At 36.7% G+C, this 17,654-nt stretch overlaps 1 protein-coding gene and 1 pseudogene across 1 annotated transcript; both read right to left on the bottom strand.

The window, feature by feature from the left end:
- Window positions 1-4,129: 4,129 nt before the first annotated feature.
- Window positions 4,130-5,112, bottom strand: LOC110144587 (olfactory receptor 5AL1-like; annotated as a pseudogene).
- A 2,936-nt stretch (window positions 5,113-8,048) lies between these two features.
- On the bottom strand, window positions 8,049-9,008 carry LOC139036980 (olfactory receptor 8U9). The gene has a single exon (XM_070472827.1). The coding sequence runs from the start codon at window positions 9,006-9,008 to the stop codon at window positions 8,049-8,051; it is 960 nt and encodes a 319-aa protein (XP_070328928.1).
- Window positions 9,009-17,654: the final 8,646 nt, after the last annotated feature.

Genomic DNA, 17,654 nt, shown 5'->3' with positions numbered 1-17,654 from the left:
ACCATAAAGAAAGATGAGCTCTGAAGGACTGATGCTTTGAAACTGTGGTGTTGGAGAAGACTCTTAAGAGTCTGTTGGACTGCAAAGAGATAAAATCAATCCATCCTAAAGGAAATCAGTCCTGAATATTCATTGGAGGGACTGATACTGAAGCTGAAGCTTCAATAATTTAGCCACCTGATGCAAAGAACTGACTCATTGGAAAAGACCCTGATTCTGGGAAAGATTGAAGGCAGGAGGAGAAGGGGATGACAGAGGATCAGAGAGTTGGATGGCATCACCGACTCAATGGACATGAGTTTGAGTAAACTCCGGGAGTTGGTGATGGACAGGGAGGCCTGGCGTGCTGCAGTCCATGGGATCACAAAGAGTCGGACACGACTGAGCAACTGAACTGAACTGAACTAATGCAAATAGTTGACTCATTGGAAAAGTCACTGATTTGGGTAAAGATTGAAGGATGAAAGAAGAAGGAGAAGAGGGCATCAGAGGATGAGATGACTGGATGGCATCACTGATGCAATGGACTTGAACTTGGGCCAACTCTGGGGGATGGTGAGGGACAGGGAGCCCTGGGATGTTGCAGTCAAGGGGATCTCAAAGAGTCAGACACAACTGGGCGACTGGACAATAATAAAATAAGTGACTTGCAACACTAGGTTGGTTCCATCCGCACAACATGGTGACTTGCCAGGAGCCAGCACACGAGATCCCACCCATGACAAGGTCGTGAGGAGAAGACCTGACAAGCAAGGCAGATCAGGACCTCAGGAATTTCGAAAAGCTGCCCCAGTGCTCACCTTAAAGATGATCTCTGTCTTTCTGAGGCTTGCTATATTAGACTACTCCCTAATTTCTGTGACACAGGCAGAAGGCCTTCCCCAATCTCTCTTCCAAACAGAATCAACTTAGAACTTTAACCAATATGTTCCCCCCGACGGTGGTATCCTATAAGATTTTCCAGGAAGGAAGGAGTGTTTCAATTTAGACCCCTTTGCTGGCATTCTAGTCTGCTTGCCAAATGCGTACTAGTGCACATGACTGCTCACAACACCTTAATCATAAACAGCATAAAGAACCTCATCACACAAAAGGCCTTAATAGGCACAGAGCCCTTCAGGGGTGAGGAAGCCCTATTAAAGAACATAAAAATATTATTCTAAAAGTGGTTATAGTTAAGGATTTAGAAAAATAAGAGTTTAGAATTGTTCATTTTAACCAGGAATGCTAAACGGGGGCTGCCTCCCCAGAGCTGCAGAGTCTTTGTGTGGTAAACCTTTTAGATAAATTTAACTGATAACGTCCACAAAAGGACTGACCTTTGTGTTCATTAAAGAATAGATTATGGAAAACAGCTTTGCATTCACGTAGGTCAAAAAATGTCAATAGGCCCCAAGGCCAGAAGATAATGTACAAGACTCTCACAAAGAAGTATGCAGAAAACACCCTGGTTTCGTGTAGGACAAGCTGATGTAATATTAAACTATCTTCCCCTTAAAAATGTACTAACTTAGAATATAAAAGCTACGGTAAAAGAAATAAAGATTTGCCAGACTCTGGGGCACACCCGCAGTCTGCTGGTCTCTCTCTCTCTCTCTCTCTCTCTCTCTCTCCCTCGCAGACTTGGCCCTATCAAGGCTGGTCTCACGTGTCACGTCTCTCTCTCTTGCTGACGCCGTTCATCCTGAGGGTACCCCCTGGATCCTGCTGAGCCTGGAACCGGGCAGTGACTGATTACCCTTAAACGTTACAAAACAGTCACCATGATTTGCCCAGTTACTGTCTGTTACCACGCACATGTCTTGCAATGTAATTGATTTTATTCCCCATGCTGGCTGCACTTCATACAGTGACTCATTTATTTTGTAACTGGAACTTTGCCCTTCTTAAGGTCTCACCTTGTTCACACATCTCCCCACTCCACTTTCCTCAAGAAACTACTTATTCTCTGTTTTATTATGTTAATTTGATTTTTTCACATGTCAGTTGAATTGCATGGTATTTGTCTTTTTCTATCGGATATTTCACTTAGCATAATACCCCCTAGGTTTATCCATGCTATCGCAAATGACAGGATTTAATTTTTTTTTTTTAATGGCTGAGTTAAATTCCTTTTTCTTTGATGGATATTTATGATGCTTTCATAAATTGGTTATTGCAAATAATTCTGCAGTGGACATAAAGGTGCATATATCTTTTCAAATTACTGTTTTGTTTCCTTAGGAAGATACCCAGAAATGGAGTTCTGATCATATGATATCTACTATTAAGTTTTTGAGGTGTCTCCTACTCTTTTCATTAGTTGCTGTATCAATTTACATTCCTATCAGCAGTACACAAAGGTTTCCTTCTCTCTATTTTATTGGCAGCATTTGTTATTTGTTACATTTTGGTAATAGTCATTCTGACAGATGTGAGGTAATATCTCATTGTGGTTTTGATTTGCATTTCCCTGCAACCTCATTTTACAAGGCAGGTATTGCCTTGATACCAAAACCAGATAAATACACTACTAAAAGAGATAATTACAGGTTAATATCCATGATGGACATAGATGCAAAAACCTTCAACGAAACATCTTCCTTTTAAAAGGAAGAAGTAAAATTGCCACTGTTTGCAGATGATATGATATTCTATATCAAACATCCCAAGAGGTCACCAAAAAACTGTTAAAACTCATCAATGAATAAAGTTGTTGGACACAAATTTAATAAACAAAAATCTGTTATATTTCTATATAGTGATAATGAACCATCAGAAGAATTAAGAAAACAGTAAAAAAAAATTTTAAAAAAAATTTAACAATTGAATAAAAAGAATAAGATATCTGGGAATAAATCTAGCCAAAGACTTTTCTCAGAAATCAATGACATTTATGAATAAAATTAAAGACAAAATAAATGGAAAGATATATTCTGCTCATTAGTCTTGTTAAAATAGCTATATTCTCCAAGGTAGTTTACATATTCAGTGTAATTGTTTTCTTATAGTCATAGGTATATGTTACTCAAAGCAAGGACATTCTTCAAAGACCAAATAACTTCAGTAAAAATCAGCAAATTAACTATATTATTGGATCTATAGACCTTACCCTGTGCAGAAGGACATGATTCCCTTGTTAAAATTCAAGTTACTGTTTCAGTCTTTTTAAGTCAGGTTTTCTGTCAGTGTTGATATCAGTGTCCATGTTAGAGTTTTAGAATCAACAGTTCTTTTCAGATTCTTCTTACTCTGTGTGTGTTGTGTATGTGTGTGTGCATGAGTGTATTTTATGCTGTATTAATAATTGAAAGCTGCTTTAGTAATCTAAAGATGATAGGATTTTTTTTATCATGTAAGATTTATGAATTGAAGCATTCAAGTCAAAATTCCACTATTAAAAAAAGAGAGATTTACAAAAGAAAAGTTAATCCACTATTTGCAACTGAACTTATTTCAGCCTCATATCTTTCAATGCTGCTGTTGTAGTTCAGTCACTAGCCACGTCCAACCCTTTGCAACCCCATAGACTAGAGCACTCCAGGCTTCCTTGTCCTTCATTATCTCCTGGAGTTTGCTCAGACTCACGTCCATTGAGTCAAGGATGCCATCCAACCATCTCATCTTCTGTCGTGTTCTCTTGTCTTACTGCCTTCAATCTTTACAAGCATCAGGGTCTTTTCTAGTGAATCACCTCTTCACATCAGTTGGCCAAAATATTGGAGCTTAAGCTTCAACATCAGTCTTTCCAATGCATAGTCAGCATTATCAGAAGTTATAATTTATAAAATAATAAAATTAGAAAATAAATGTATCTTCTGTATTAATATTAACTTTCCCTTGGTGACTCAGATGGTAAAGAATCTGCCAGCAATGTGGGAGATTGGCTCCACCCCTGTGTCAGGAAGATCCACGGGAGAAGGGAATGGAACTCATTCCAGTCTTCTTGCCTGGAGGATTCCCTGGGCAGAGGAGCCTGGCAGGCTACAGTCCATGGGGTTGCAAAGAGTCGGACAGGACTGAAACAACATTATCACTTTCACTTTTTAAATATTGCAGTGTTAGAAAGCATGTTCCTAAAGTCATGATCATGCAGAAAAACTATCTTTTTTTTTTGTTTGTTTATTTGCTTTTTTTTTTTTTTGGCCTCCTAAATGTGAAGGCTTTCTGTTAAAGCATGGATCACTTGTATTATAGTAGAATACACTTTTTCCATAATTCTCTTCAAAGCATGTTTTACTACCTTGTTCCTCAGGCTGTATATGAGAATATTTAGCATGGGAATCACCACTATATGGAATACAGAAGATATTCTGTCAGTATCCATGGAATGGCTTGTTTCTGGCTGCATATACATGAAGATGATCAGACCATAAAATATAGTGATGGAAGTCAAGTGGGAAGCACAAGTAGAAAATGCCTTTTTTCTGCCTTCAGCTGATTTAATCCTTAGAATGTCAAATGAAATAAATACATAGGAGACAAGGATGATAAGAAGAGAGAAAAATATATTGAACCCAGCAAGTGTGAACAGTAACAGCTTTTTGATATATTTGTAATGGGTTTCATGACAGGCCAAGGCAAACAAGGGGACATCATCACAGTAGAAGTGATTTATTATGTTTGAATGACAGAAAGATAAGTGGAATGTAAGAATTGCTTGTAGGAGTCCCACAGAAAAGCTATATAGATATGTGCTCAGCACCCATCTGAATACAGACCCTTTTGTTCACGACAGTGGTATAGAGTAAAGGATTACACGTGGCCACATACCCGTCACAAGCCATGACTGGGAGCATATAAAATTCACAAACCACAAGCATGATAAAGCAAAACAACTGAGTGGGACAAGCAGGTAAGGATATCCTTTAGTTTCTTGGAGGAAGTTCACCAGTGTTAGGAGTGACTGAGGAGGTGTAGCAAAAATCAACAAAAACTAGGTGGTAAGGAAATAATACGTAGCTGTATGAGGCTGAGGACCGACACAAATTAGCATGATTAATCCAAGATTACCCATGACAATAATTAAGTATGTCACAAAAAAATCCCAAAAAGAAGGACTTAAAGCTCAGGACTGTCTGTGAGTCCCAAGAGGATGAATTCAGTTACTTCTGAGTTATTGTGTTTCGCCATGAATTGTGTACAGAAGCATATCATACTGTTATCTCCAGAACATATATTACAGATAATCTTTCACTTTGTGGATTAAGGACTTCACTCATGCTTATTTTATGGTGACCATATTGGAAAGGTAAATCTTCACTGGTCAATGGGCCATTCTCAGATTTCAGTGCTGCCTGCTTTGGATTTGAAGGGATTTGCTGTAGGCAGGAATTCCAACACATTCAGTAGTCAGGATATTTGTTAAGGAAGATAGAATATCTTGAATTAAAATATAGGATATCATGTATACAAAATTCCAGCATCATAGTTAGTATAGCAGGATAAATATTTCAAGAGTTAAAGAGATGGCCATGAATATATTGAGTAATATATTAAGATGAAACACTAGGCATTTCAACTAGAATTAGGACAATCATGACTCTTACTAAATATTATTCTTAATGTGCTAGCCAATGCAATGAAGGAAAAGGTGAAATATAGTTATGTATAAAGTATGAAAGTGTATCTAAAAATGTTTAGTGAAAAGATAATATTGAATTTTTTAATGATTGTGACAATGTCTTCTATTACAATGCTATGTAATGAAAATTATAACATAATTTTCACAAAAATGTGAAACTTCAAAGAAAAGTGAAAACATAGTTTTCAGAATTCCACTTCATATGATAAACAAAATATTTAAACATAAAGCTTAACTTAATATTGAGTTTAGCAATATTAAATTGCTATATCCATCTTATATATTCATGTTATTTATGTTTATGTCAAATAAATTCATAGTTTCACATTATTTTTGGTAGAATGACATTTATAAAAGAAATTCATCTATAGTCTTGATCTCATGACAATAGATTTAGTGGGTGTTTGCTATTAGTTTCACTTTCACACTGTTGAAGAGATGGAGGCGTACATAAGTGTCTGAGATGTTTTGACTCTGCAAAGGTCAGACCTAGCATTCAGATTTGGGCTTTCAGACACCAAGGAATCTATACTTTTTAATTGAAGAGCTGCATCACGGTAAAAGCTCCTTCTTGCCAAGACAGGACAGTGTGAGTTCAAAGACTTTAATGACAGGCTTTGACTATATAGAATAGAGACTCAAAATTTGCTGCAGGAACCACTGAAATAAATAGTGGATAAATGTGTTTAAAGAAAAGACAAAAAAAGAAACTTTTGAGAACTGTATACTAAGTCCACCCTGTATCTCTATGATTCACTAAAATATATACTATATTTCTTTTCTCTGGTTATGTTTCATTAAACATTCAAATGGCGCACACACACACATATAGTCTTCACAGGTGGTGCTAGTGACAAAGAATCTGCCTGCCAACTCAGGAGATGCAGGAGATGCAGATTTGATTATTTGGTCAGGAAGATCCACTGAAGTAGGAAATGACAACCCACTCCAGTACTCTTGCCGGGACAATTCCATGGACAGAGCAGCCTGCTGGGCTACTGTCCACTGAGTTACAAAGAGTCAGACACAACTGAGCAAATGAGCATGCACACACACACACACATGCATTCATTAATATATATTAAAATTATATGCAAATTACAAACTCAAAACCATTTTCTGCATAATTGCAAGCTGTTAAATTATCATTACACTTATCTGAAATTATATATGCATACCTGTATATCCTATATCTATCTATATCACAGTTATCTATTGTGTACGTTAATCCTCATTTATAAATTGGCCTCTCAAGTACAGTATAGTTGGGACTAGAATTCAGGTTCTTTAGCAAGAGAGATGATATGCAAATACTTATGATTTATTATTACTCTTTTGTGTATTCAATACTTTAGAAGACTCCAAATTTTGTAGTGCTGTCCTTATTTAATTGACAAATAAGCTACAGAAAGCCCACACACAGTTCAAGTCCATCCTTTGACTACAAGGAATGTGTTCTTTTCAGAACTAGGCTGCATTGCCTAATGGTTCATCATATTATAAACTATACCTTACCCATTAATAACCAATTTACCTAAGATCTGCCCAGTATAACTGCATAGGATCCTTGCTACTGGAAAATGATCTATAATGTTTCAATTATTTTGTGTATATTAATTTAGAATATATGATACCCCTGGGATTCCATTTTTGAGTTACACCTTTTTTGATACCTTTAAAAAAATATAACAAGATCTCATAGGCTTTAAAAAAAGGAGTTTACTTAAAAATTAGTCTTCAGAAATCAGACCAGATGCCAGGCTATGTTAAATCAGTGACTCAGGTAAACTTAGGATGTAGTATTATTCTTCTCAACAAAGACAATTTGAAAAAACTAAATAAATAAAGTCAATTTCTTTTTTTTTTCCATTTATTCTTTATTAGTTGGAGGCTAATTACTTTATAATATTGTAGTGGTTTTTGCATCATCAAGACAATTTCTTAAATGTATAAAAATGGAGCAGTTTTATTAATTCATTAATTAATTTAAAATATTTTTATTGAAGTATACTTGATTTATGGAACAGTTTTATAATGTTATATTTTTCTAAGAAACTAGAAAATCAGGGAAAGAAGTACAATGTGCATCTTTGCTCTTCATATGGGATATGATTAATGGAACTGGAGAATCCTGAACCAGGGATTTTAAAGTGATGGAAAGGTGAAACCTTTGTCCTATAACTAGTTACATATCCAGGTAATGGTTTGTTATGCAATTATTCATTTGAGAAATAAAAAAGATTGGTATAAATTCCCATGGAACAAAGAATTTTTTTAATATAATTTCATTTGAAAATGAGAGAATTGGCAAAAATTTCTAATGGACACTTTTATATCTGAAATCTCATTCTAAGTGAAAACCTTTAGAAAATTTTATTACACAATGAACAGACATGTAGAAATCCAGTATTATGAATAGGCATTTTTGGTAGCTTAAGAGAAAAAAATCAGACTGTGAGGAAAATTCTGTTTTTATTTATTCAAGTCATTTTCTTAATTTCATGAACATAAAAGCCTGGTTTCTATTCATGATGACTTTTTTCAGGGCATCTTTCACCTCCTTATTCCTAAGGCTGTAGATTAAAGGGTTCAACATGGGAATGATCACTGTATAGAAGACAGAGGCCATCTTATCTGTGTCAAGGGAATGATTAGAACTTGGCTGTAAGTACATAAAGATGAGGGCCCCATAGAATATGGTGACTGCCAGCATGTGGGAGCCACAGGTGGAAAAAGCCTTGCGTCTGCCTTCAGCAGAGCGCATCTTCAGGATGGCAGAAATAATGTACATGTAGGAGACAAAGACAACCAGAAGGAAGGAAATGAACATGAGACCAGCACAGGCAAAAATCCATAGCTGCTTGGAGTGAGTGTCTGAGCAAGTGAGACTGAGAAGAGGCATGTCATCACAATAGAAATGATTGATGACATTGGAATGGCAGTATGAAAGGCGAAAGGTGAGGACGGCATGAAATAGGGCAACCAGGAAGCTGTAGCCGTAGGGGGCAGCCACAAGCTGAACGCAGATGCCTGGGGACATTACGACCATGTAGAGGAGAGGGTTACAGATGGCCACATACCGGTCATAGGCCATGGAAGCCAGTAGCAAACACTCGGCAGTCATGAAGGCCAGGAAACAGCCCAGCTGGGCAGCACATCCATTGAAAGAGATAACATTCTGTTTGTACAAGAAACTCCCCAGCATTTTGGGTGTAATGACAGAAGAATAACAGAAGTCAACAAAAGCCAAGTTACTAAGAAAGAAGTACATTGGTGTATTGAGTCTCGAATCTGTTCTGATGACTAGGATCAGACCCAGGTTGCCTGCTACTGTGAAGAGGTAGATGGATAAGAACAGGACAAAGAGGGGCATCTTCAACTCCTGACGGTCTGTGAGGCCCACAAGAACAAATTCTGTCACCTGGGTGCAATTTATCTGGATCATGTTTCTTCAGTATGCCTGGATGAAGAGAGGATAATGAAATCCAACTTAATTAAATTCAAGTCTGAATATCCTTTAAAACAATTGTTATTATCAACATGAAAAGGCTAACAGTAAAAGTGCTAGCATCCTTGAGTCTGGCGATGGGACAAAGAATAAATGAAGATATTTTATAGGAGAGACATGTTTATCTCCCCCAAATCAAGTGCATTTTATGAAATTAACAGCTGAAGGTAGAATTTGGTCCACACTGACTCTTTGTTCAAAGCTCTTATGTTGTTTAAAATTTAACATTATTTTTTAAAAACATTAAAGCTATTGCTTTTATCAAAAATATCCTAACATTAATAATATAAAGGAAAATGAAGCGCCTGCAGTGACATCACTCTGACAGACTTGCATATATGATACAAGCCCCACATCATTGCAGTGCTGACAGACCAATGAACAGCATGCTCTAGCCATCTATTCTATACTCATGACTTATTGCAGGGAGGCCACCATGGGTTGCTACATAATCTTCACAAATGTGTTAATAATGCAAATGCTGAAAATGGGCAACTTTATGAAAGACTATAGCTATCTCATGGGTTGTTTGTTATTTTTTTTAAATATATATAAATTTTGGCTGCCCTGGTCTTCCTCGGTGCATTCAGGCTTTCTCAGCTTGCAGTGAGCAGGGCTCCCCCTCTGCGGCGCCCAGGCCTCTCCTCTGGCCGGCTTTCCTTGTTGCAGACACAGGCTCCGCAGTTGTGTCACGTGGGCTCCGCTGTCCCACGGCATGTGGGATCTTCCTGGACCAGGTATCAAACCCATGTCCCCTGCATTGGCAGGGGGATTCTTAACCACTGGACCGTGAGGGAAGTCCTACTTTGCTTCTTATATTCCCATCTTATAGGCAGGGAAGGGACCCTGAGAGGTAAAGCAACTGGAGTAAGCTCAGCCAGGCTGGCTGTAGCCCAGGGGGTTTCAGACGTGTTTTTCTGGTGCAGGAGCCCACCCACTGCTAGATAACTAACAAGGACCTACATTATAATGCAGGGTAGTCTACCCAACACTCCAAAGTGGCCTATATGGAAAAGAATCTACAGAAGATTGGATATATGTACATGTATATCTGAGTCACTTTGCTGTTTAGCAGGAATTACAATATCATATATTAATAAACATTATATTCCAATAAAAATTAAAAAGTAAATGTAAAATTTCTATTTGATTTCAGTTATTCTATTATACCTATGAGAAAAAAAATACAATAGAGTCTCAGTAATGAACAGGTGATTTTCTAATAACAGATAAATGTTGAAAAATGCCGTTTCATTGAGATTTATGCCAAGAAGGGCACAGCAGGAAGAACCCTGAATGAAATTGAGAGGTCTTTATTTGAATGCTCTGTCACCCTCAAAATACATTAGCTTTAGCATGTCAAAAATTCAGTTTGTTCCTCATATTCCTAATTTAAAGTGGTACCTATTTTATCAAAATCAAAAATAATTTTTAAGTGCACATGTATGGATGTTTCTACAACTTTCTATGGGAAGAAGATAATTTTTAACAGTATTGATCATTACATGAAACCTTCAGAGTGTTTAAAAGCCTAGTTAGTGGTCCCACAAATAGATGAATTCCACTTTGAAATAGTTAAGCAAGTATTTGATTGGAAGTTTGGTTTACTGTTTCCAAGACAGCAGCTAAGACTTCACTGTTTAGAAGTTAGAAGTGCTTCAGTATGACATTTTATTTTATCTTAAATGTAGCACATGCATATAGTTGACAATATATTTGAAAGTATATTATATATGATCTTTTATGGTCCAACTCATGATATTTTATATTCAGATTCCACTCACATCTCTTATGCTGCAGTCACCACACAATAATTAGAATAATTATTTTGCAATCCTAAATTTCAGTATGAATTTCCATTTTCCCCTACTTCCTATGTGTTTTATCCTATGCTTATCTCTACCAGGTGAATGGTATTAAAGAGTTGGAAGAAAAATTCCTATTTATTCTTCAAAGCCTATCAAAACTCAACCTTTCCTAAAAAGAGATCTCTTTAAATTTCAGTTCCTCTGCTACTTACCAGTTTTCATTTTTGTGTTCTGGAAACATTTTATACATAATTTATTTTCATATAATTTATGATTTCTGTTTCCATATTTCTTCTTTTGATAGCTTGTCAACTCCTTGGGTGTGAGCCATGAATTTTTTATTCATTTCTTAATATAGCTCCTTCTACATGCTTGGTGTTAATTAAATATTAATTTTTGTCATACTATTTCAGTTTATGCTCCCATTCATAATTCATATTTTTATTTGTATCAAATATAGTAAGGGTCACAATGATGATTTAATTTTAAAGTGCTCATCTCTCATTCTGATAAAATGACTAGATTTGCTAAAATGGAAAAGAGACTTTTGACATAGTTTACAATCTAATCAGTTAAGTGCCTAACTTGTCTAAATGTTTGAATAGATTCTATCTCAAAGAATTTCAAATTTTTTTTTCATTCCAAACTACTAAAAATCCATTTTATATAAGACCACATGTCTGCATAACTGAAATAAGATTAGAGGAAACATTATTTTCCCTTGTTTCCAAAATACCATCCAAAATATTCTATTCTAAAATTGATTCTATTCTAACTCATTTTAAAACTGTTCATTTTTATGCCAATTTTTAAATATCCTTTTCTAAACTATACCTGGGTAGATCGTGTTCCTATTTCTTCTCCGCATAGGTCTGGGCATCAGCAAACTGCAAGGTTTTGTCACTGATGTATCCCAAGGGATCTTCCTTACTTAGAGTATGATGCAAGTAAAATAATCGGAAAGCTTAGAGCCCACACCTGAAATGAATCCCAAGACAGGCTGGAGATCAATTAGCATTATTATCCTATTTTGAACAACTTCAGGCCTACAGTTCCGCCTATGATATTATTGCCCTAAGATTTTCTAGCGTTTGAATTGGTCTTACTTGTTGTTTTAATTGTTATATTGTTGTTTTTCTTCAACAAAAGGATTTAAATCTATCCTTGGAAGAAAAATAAAAATTACCTTGTGAACTTTCTAACTACATCTCTTTCAAAGAATTTGGAGAACTCCCTCAAGAATCTATTTCTGAACATCATTGTTCTATTCTTTGAAATGTTCATGAAGTGTTCATTTCCTCTTTAGGTTGTCTCTGTCCATCATTACTTTATTTCCTTGGTGACCTAGTCTAAAGAGTACTCTCCCAGAGAGCTGTCTTAGCTCTTCCGTGTCAATAACAAAGGTGTACCGATAGAAAATGGTTTTAAAATTTATTTGGCAACAATGTGTCTGCTATAAGCTGAGTTCATAGGTTGAGGCCCCAAACCCCCTGTGATGATACTTGCAGATGGTCTTTAGGGAAGCAGGGTTGCATGATAGTGAGAACGGTGTCTTCATGATAGAATTAGTGGCCTTAGAAGGAGAGACTCTAGCCTGCTTTTTCTCTCTTTACACATAAACACACACAAACATCACACTCTTTCATACACACACAGAAGAGGCCACGGTGAGCACAGTTAGACAGCAACCACATACAATCCAGGAAAAGAGTTCCCACAAAGAACTAAACTGGTTAGGACCTTGATCTCGAACTTAGCAGCCTCCAAAATTATGAGAAAATAACGTTCTATTGTTAAAAAAAAACACTCATTTTTATAGTATTTTGTTATGGTAGCTTGAATGGACAAAGACAGCATGTTTATGGAAACAATAATTCTCTACATTGAAAAAGTTTTTGTTGGGTTGGTGGGAGGGGGTGATGAGGGAGAAAGGAATTATGGAATTATCTTTATTTTTCCAATATAGTGCAATTTCTGTTGCCTTCTCAGTAATTTATGAAGTCCAGCATTTAACTGAGGATGCACCAGATAATTTAATTATATCTTCCAGAGGTTTCAAATAGATAGGAGGTGAAAAACAAAACTGTTACACATAGTGAACCTAAAAGACATAAATGAGAGGATCAGTAAGACATTTGATGCAAAAGGTGATCTCCAAAGCAAGGAAAATTTGCATCCCTAAGGATTCTGGATTAATGTTGGAACCAGATTATCCTGCATATGGTTTGTGAGGACACAGGGAGCGATTAGTCTGCTTTGTATAGTGATTTTGTATATAAATTTTACCATATAGTTTTCTATGAAATAAATTTCCAGCGATAACTATGGACCTTAATAAAATGGCTGCTGGGGAGTGGCAGTGTTGGTATCTAACATTGTTTGTACACACTGCATTAACATATGTAGTTCAGTGAATAGGAAAAGCAGCAAATCCTTGCATTTTGCAGCTTGACATGATCACGATTTGTCAGCATCAATCAGGATTATATGAATTATCATGAATTATGCTTAGTAAATTGCATAATTATTCTGTAACTAAGCCATACTTAATTTTATTTAAATGACAAACATACTTAAAACAGTCGAAAAAATGTTCTGGTTTCATTTATGTTTTACTGTAAAATGGCTTGACTTCTACTTGGTATAGGGATGTTGGAAAATTAACTAAGTAGAAATCTGTATAAATCTCTGCATGCAAATATATTAGATTGACTTCAAATGACAGTAAAGAGGAGTTATTAACCACAGCTTGTTAGTATTGGGTTTTTATAGTGCTTTTTCAATACTAGTTATATATATATCTATATGTGCATATATACATATCATCAAAGACTCTTCCCAGGGAAAGATTTATCTTTCCATTTCATAAACTTTAGGAGAAAGAGTTCAGTTCAGTTGATCAAAGTTTCGGGAAGGGGTGAGTATTTGACTAGGAGATGCATTAGGGAATTTTTAAGGTGAAGGAACTGTTTTGCATGTTACCTAGGGGGTTGTTACTTGATTCTATGCAATTATCATAAATTCATAGAACTGTATATTGCAAAAACTAAATGATATGTAAATTAATAAAAAGTAATGAGATTGTCAGCCAAGGCCAGGAAGAAATGCACACAAATATATTTAGCTGCATTATAAATGTATGCCTTAATCACAGTCAAGATGGGGGATTTATTGTTATGAGTAACATTGGAAAATGATTCTTTGATTAGACACTGTAAAATTACAAACAAAAGGAACTGGATATAAACTTTGCATTATGGTTTATAAATCTGTTTCTTATGGTAGTTCAAGTTAATTCTGAAAGTGCTGTACATGCATATTGGAATTGAACAGTAATTAAATGGCTTTTAAGTAGTAAAACAAGATTTCTTACTGCTGGAGAGAAACGACAAATAAGCTTGCAAATGAGTAAAGCATGCCATTGAGGCAAGAGTTTTACAGATAAATATGCAATTAGACAGTGCTCTTAGCAAGTGTTCCCTGGAAAACAGTCCTCATCAATGGATTTTCACTTGCATAGAGAAAGTTTGGGAGATTTTTTATTTTTATTTTTTTTCTCCCCAAATCTTCATTTGAAAGCCCATTAGAACCTGAAAAAAAATTTCATGCCATCTCCACGAGAAAGTACCATTGGGACTGATTTATCTCACATTCCTTTCTGAGTTATCACAAGAGACTGATCTGTGAGAACTTGGGAATTAAGCCTCTGTAAATAAAGCAAATGTGTCACTATAATTATTTAGAAACTTCTTTGTGGAATAGATGACAGAAATTATGACAGATGGTGATTATTGAAACCTTGAATCCCCCAAAACACATCAATAAAGTTAACCTCATTTCAATAACACATTTTAAATCAGACCCACACAGCAATTTTCACAGTTTCATGTTTTCCTTAACAGCATTACTAAAGCAAATTATACTTAACAGTTTGAAAATCACAACTGTTTTCCAAGCAGTGCTAGTCACCTAGATCTCAAAGTTTTCAAGAGATAAGGTTTTTCTGATATTCCCTGGTGGTCCAGTGGCTAGAGCTCTGGCTTCTCACTGCTGAGCACCTGGGTTCAATCCTTGTTCAGGGAACTAAAATCTCACAAGCCATGTGCCCAAAAGCCAACAAACAAGCAAAAGAAAAAAAAAAAATTAGTTTCTTTTTCAAATTTATGTTTTGCAATTTTCAGGCTGGTAGGAGTCCTGGTAGAATTTACACCCTTATGAGTGATGCTATATTTAAGAAATTTTATAATTGGAAGAACAATTGAACATTAATATTGTGAGGATTGGAGGAGATTTAGGAACAGGTCAGAAACAGCACTGGTTAGAGAGATTTCCCTTGTCAAAATAGAATTCCTATGATGCTTATAAAAAGATTGAAAATCAAAGAGCTAGCAAGCAGCATGGGACCATAGATTATATTTAGGCTCACAGCTTTCAGATAGTGATATAAAAGCAACTTGGTCTTGTGGCAATGATTCAAATTGTTTCTGAGTGACCTGAAGGAAGACCTCTGAAAAATGTATTAAGAGGAACAATTGGTCAGAGCTTTGGTTCTATCACCCCATTCCACCAGACTAATTTTAGTTATTATTGTTTATCGGGGCTTTCCAGGTGGCGCTAGTGGTAAAGAACCCACCTGCCAACGCAGGAGATGCAGAGATGCAGGTTTGATCTCAGGGTGGGGAAGATCCCCTGGAGGAGGGCATGGCAACCCACTCCAGTATTCTTGCTTGGAGAATCCCAAGGACAGAGGAACCTGGTTGGCTACAGTCCACAGGGTCGCAAAGAGTCAGACACAACTTAGCACCCATGCACACATTGATATTATTATTAATAACATAAAAAAGCTCTAACCAAAATAGTTCTACAAAAAAATAAAATCATGTATCTAACACAACCCAATCATTTGCCAATGAGAAAGCTCACATCTTAAATAGGAAATAAAGTTAGTGGTTCTATCAGGAGTCGAATTCATGCCTCCTGATATCCACATCCATTCAGCTAGCTTTCTTTTTCCAGAGGAAAAGAAAAAAAATGAAGTCATTCAGTCAATAGAGAGTCATGAAGTCTCAGTCTCTCTTTGAGACCCCATTGACTATAGCCTGCCAAGCTCCTATATCCTTGGGATTCTACAGACAAGAATACTAAAGTGGGTTGCCATTCCCTTCTCCAGGGGGTCTTCCTGACCCAGGGGTCAAACCTGTGTCTCCTGTATTGCAGACAAATTCTTTACCATCTGAGTTAGCAAGGAAGGCCCCAGAAGAAAAAAGGACCCAGAATTTCATGGCTAAGAGCAAACTAGATTTGACAACATAGCCTAAATAATTCTTCAGACTTTTGCTTTCTCAAAGCTTTGTTTTTAAACTTCTGAGCCCTTTTTGTGATAAGAAGAGGTGCTAGAAGTACTTCATATTAAGTAGGCTGAAAAAGTTGATAAATGTTAAACAATTTTAATGTTTCAACATATATGACTATCAAGAGGACTTTTCTTTCTGGAAAATTACACAAATAATATATTGGGAAAATTCATAATACCATCTTAATTTGGGTTCCCCCAAAATGAGACACTGAATCAATGATTGGTGTAAATGTGATTTGTTAAGACTTTTTCCCAAGAATAGCTATTGGATTGAATGGGAAGTGGCACCGGGTAAGAAAGTAAGCCAAGCAAGGATATAGTATCAAAGTCCCCATGATAAGAATTTTGGTTAGATTCCATGGAAGAATTCTGGAGAGAGATAGCTCAAGTTGATCTGAGTGGGCAAAGGAGATTGAATATATACAGCTGACCCTGAACAACCTGTAACCCATAAATGTATGGATTAATCTGTGTATAACTTAGCATTGGCCTGCTGTATCAATGATTCCTCCCCTCATCATTGGATTAAAACAATCAGAGACTTTGTAGTACTGTAATATTTTTACTAATGGAAAATTATTCTCATGTAGGTAGACCTGTGCCGTTAAAACTTGCGATGTCCAAGGGCCACCTGTATACTCCTGTGCTCATATCAATCACTGGCTAAGGGCTACTCCCCATGTGGATGTAAATTTCCAGTTGCTTCTGTCTTATCTGGCAAGCAGGTATAACAGCTTCAGGAAACCTGATGCAGTTCTCCAATTAAGAAACATAGGCACTTACTCTTAAGCGAGAAAAGCCACCAACTGAATACAGATATGGTAGAGATCGTTTGAGGCAATGGCTATCAGAGTGGAGCTATGGACAAGCAACATTAAGATAACTTGGTATTGGTTTGCAAACGTGAGAATTTCCCGGGTGAAATCTGAAACTAGACAAGCACACATGGAGGGCGGGGCGGAACGAAAGAAGCAGAGCATCCCATGTTGGCCAGTGGCGGTTTTAAATAGCAAGGGGACACACCCGAGTCTTGGCCTGGGTGGCTATAAAGTGAGCAAATCTCTACAAAGACCCCCTGGACTCTTCAAAGTTCATATAGAAGACGCACGGGTTCACTCCTGCAGACCATCCCGATGTTTCAACACGTCAGGCTCTCCAGGCTGCATCCTCGACAATGGCTCCTGCCATGGAAGCGACAGGCAGAGAACTGGACTCCAAAGGCGTGGAGGGAGGGATTGATAGTGAGGACCCTCCGATTGCCCAGGTCCAGATCAAGAGTCAACCAAAGGTCACATCCTCCCCGTGACCTCATTCAACACTCGGAAACTATAAGTAACTGTTGAAAATGCAATTTTTTTTTCTTGCTCTGTGTCTGACCTACTGACTTGTAAACGCTGATCCAGCAATATGTGTTCTAGC

The sequence above is a fragment of the Odocoileus virginianus genome, chromosome 10 (assembly GCF_023699985.2).
Source record: "Odocoileus virginianus isolate 20LAN1187 ecotype Illinois chromosome 10, Ovbor_1.2, whole genome shotgun sequence".
NCBI lineage: Eukaryota > Metazoa > Chordata > Mammalia > Artiodactyla > Cervidae > Odocoileus > Odocoileus virginianus.
The sequence above is the reverse complement of the archived record's forward strand: the minus strand, read 5'-3'. Positions and strand labels throughout refer to the sequence as shown.

Coding starts and splice junctions, on each gene's coding strand:
- LOC139036980 (XM_070472827.1), bottom strand. CDS start 9,008: ATGATCCAGATAAATTGCACCCAGGTGACAGAATTTGTTCTTGTGGGC.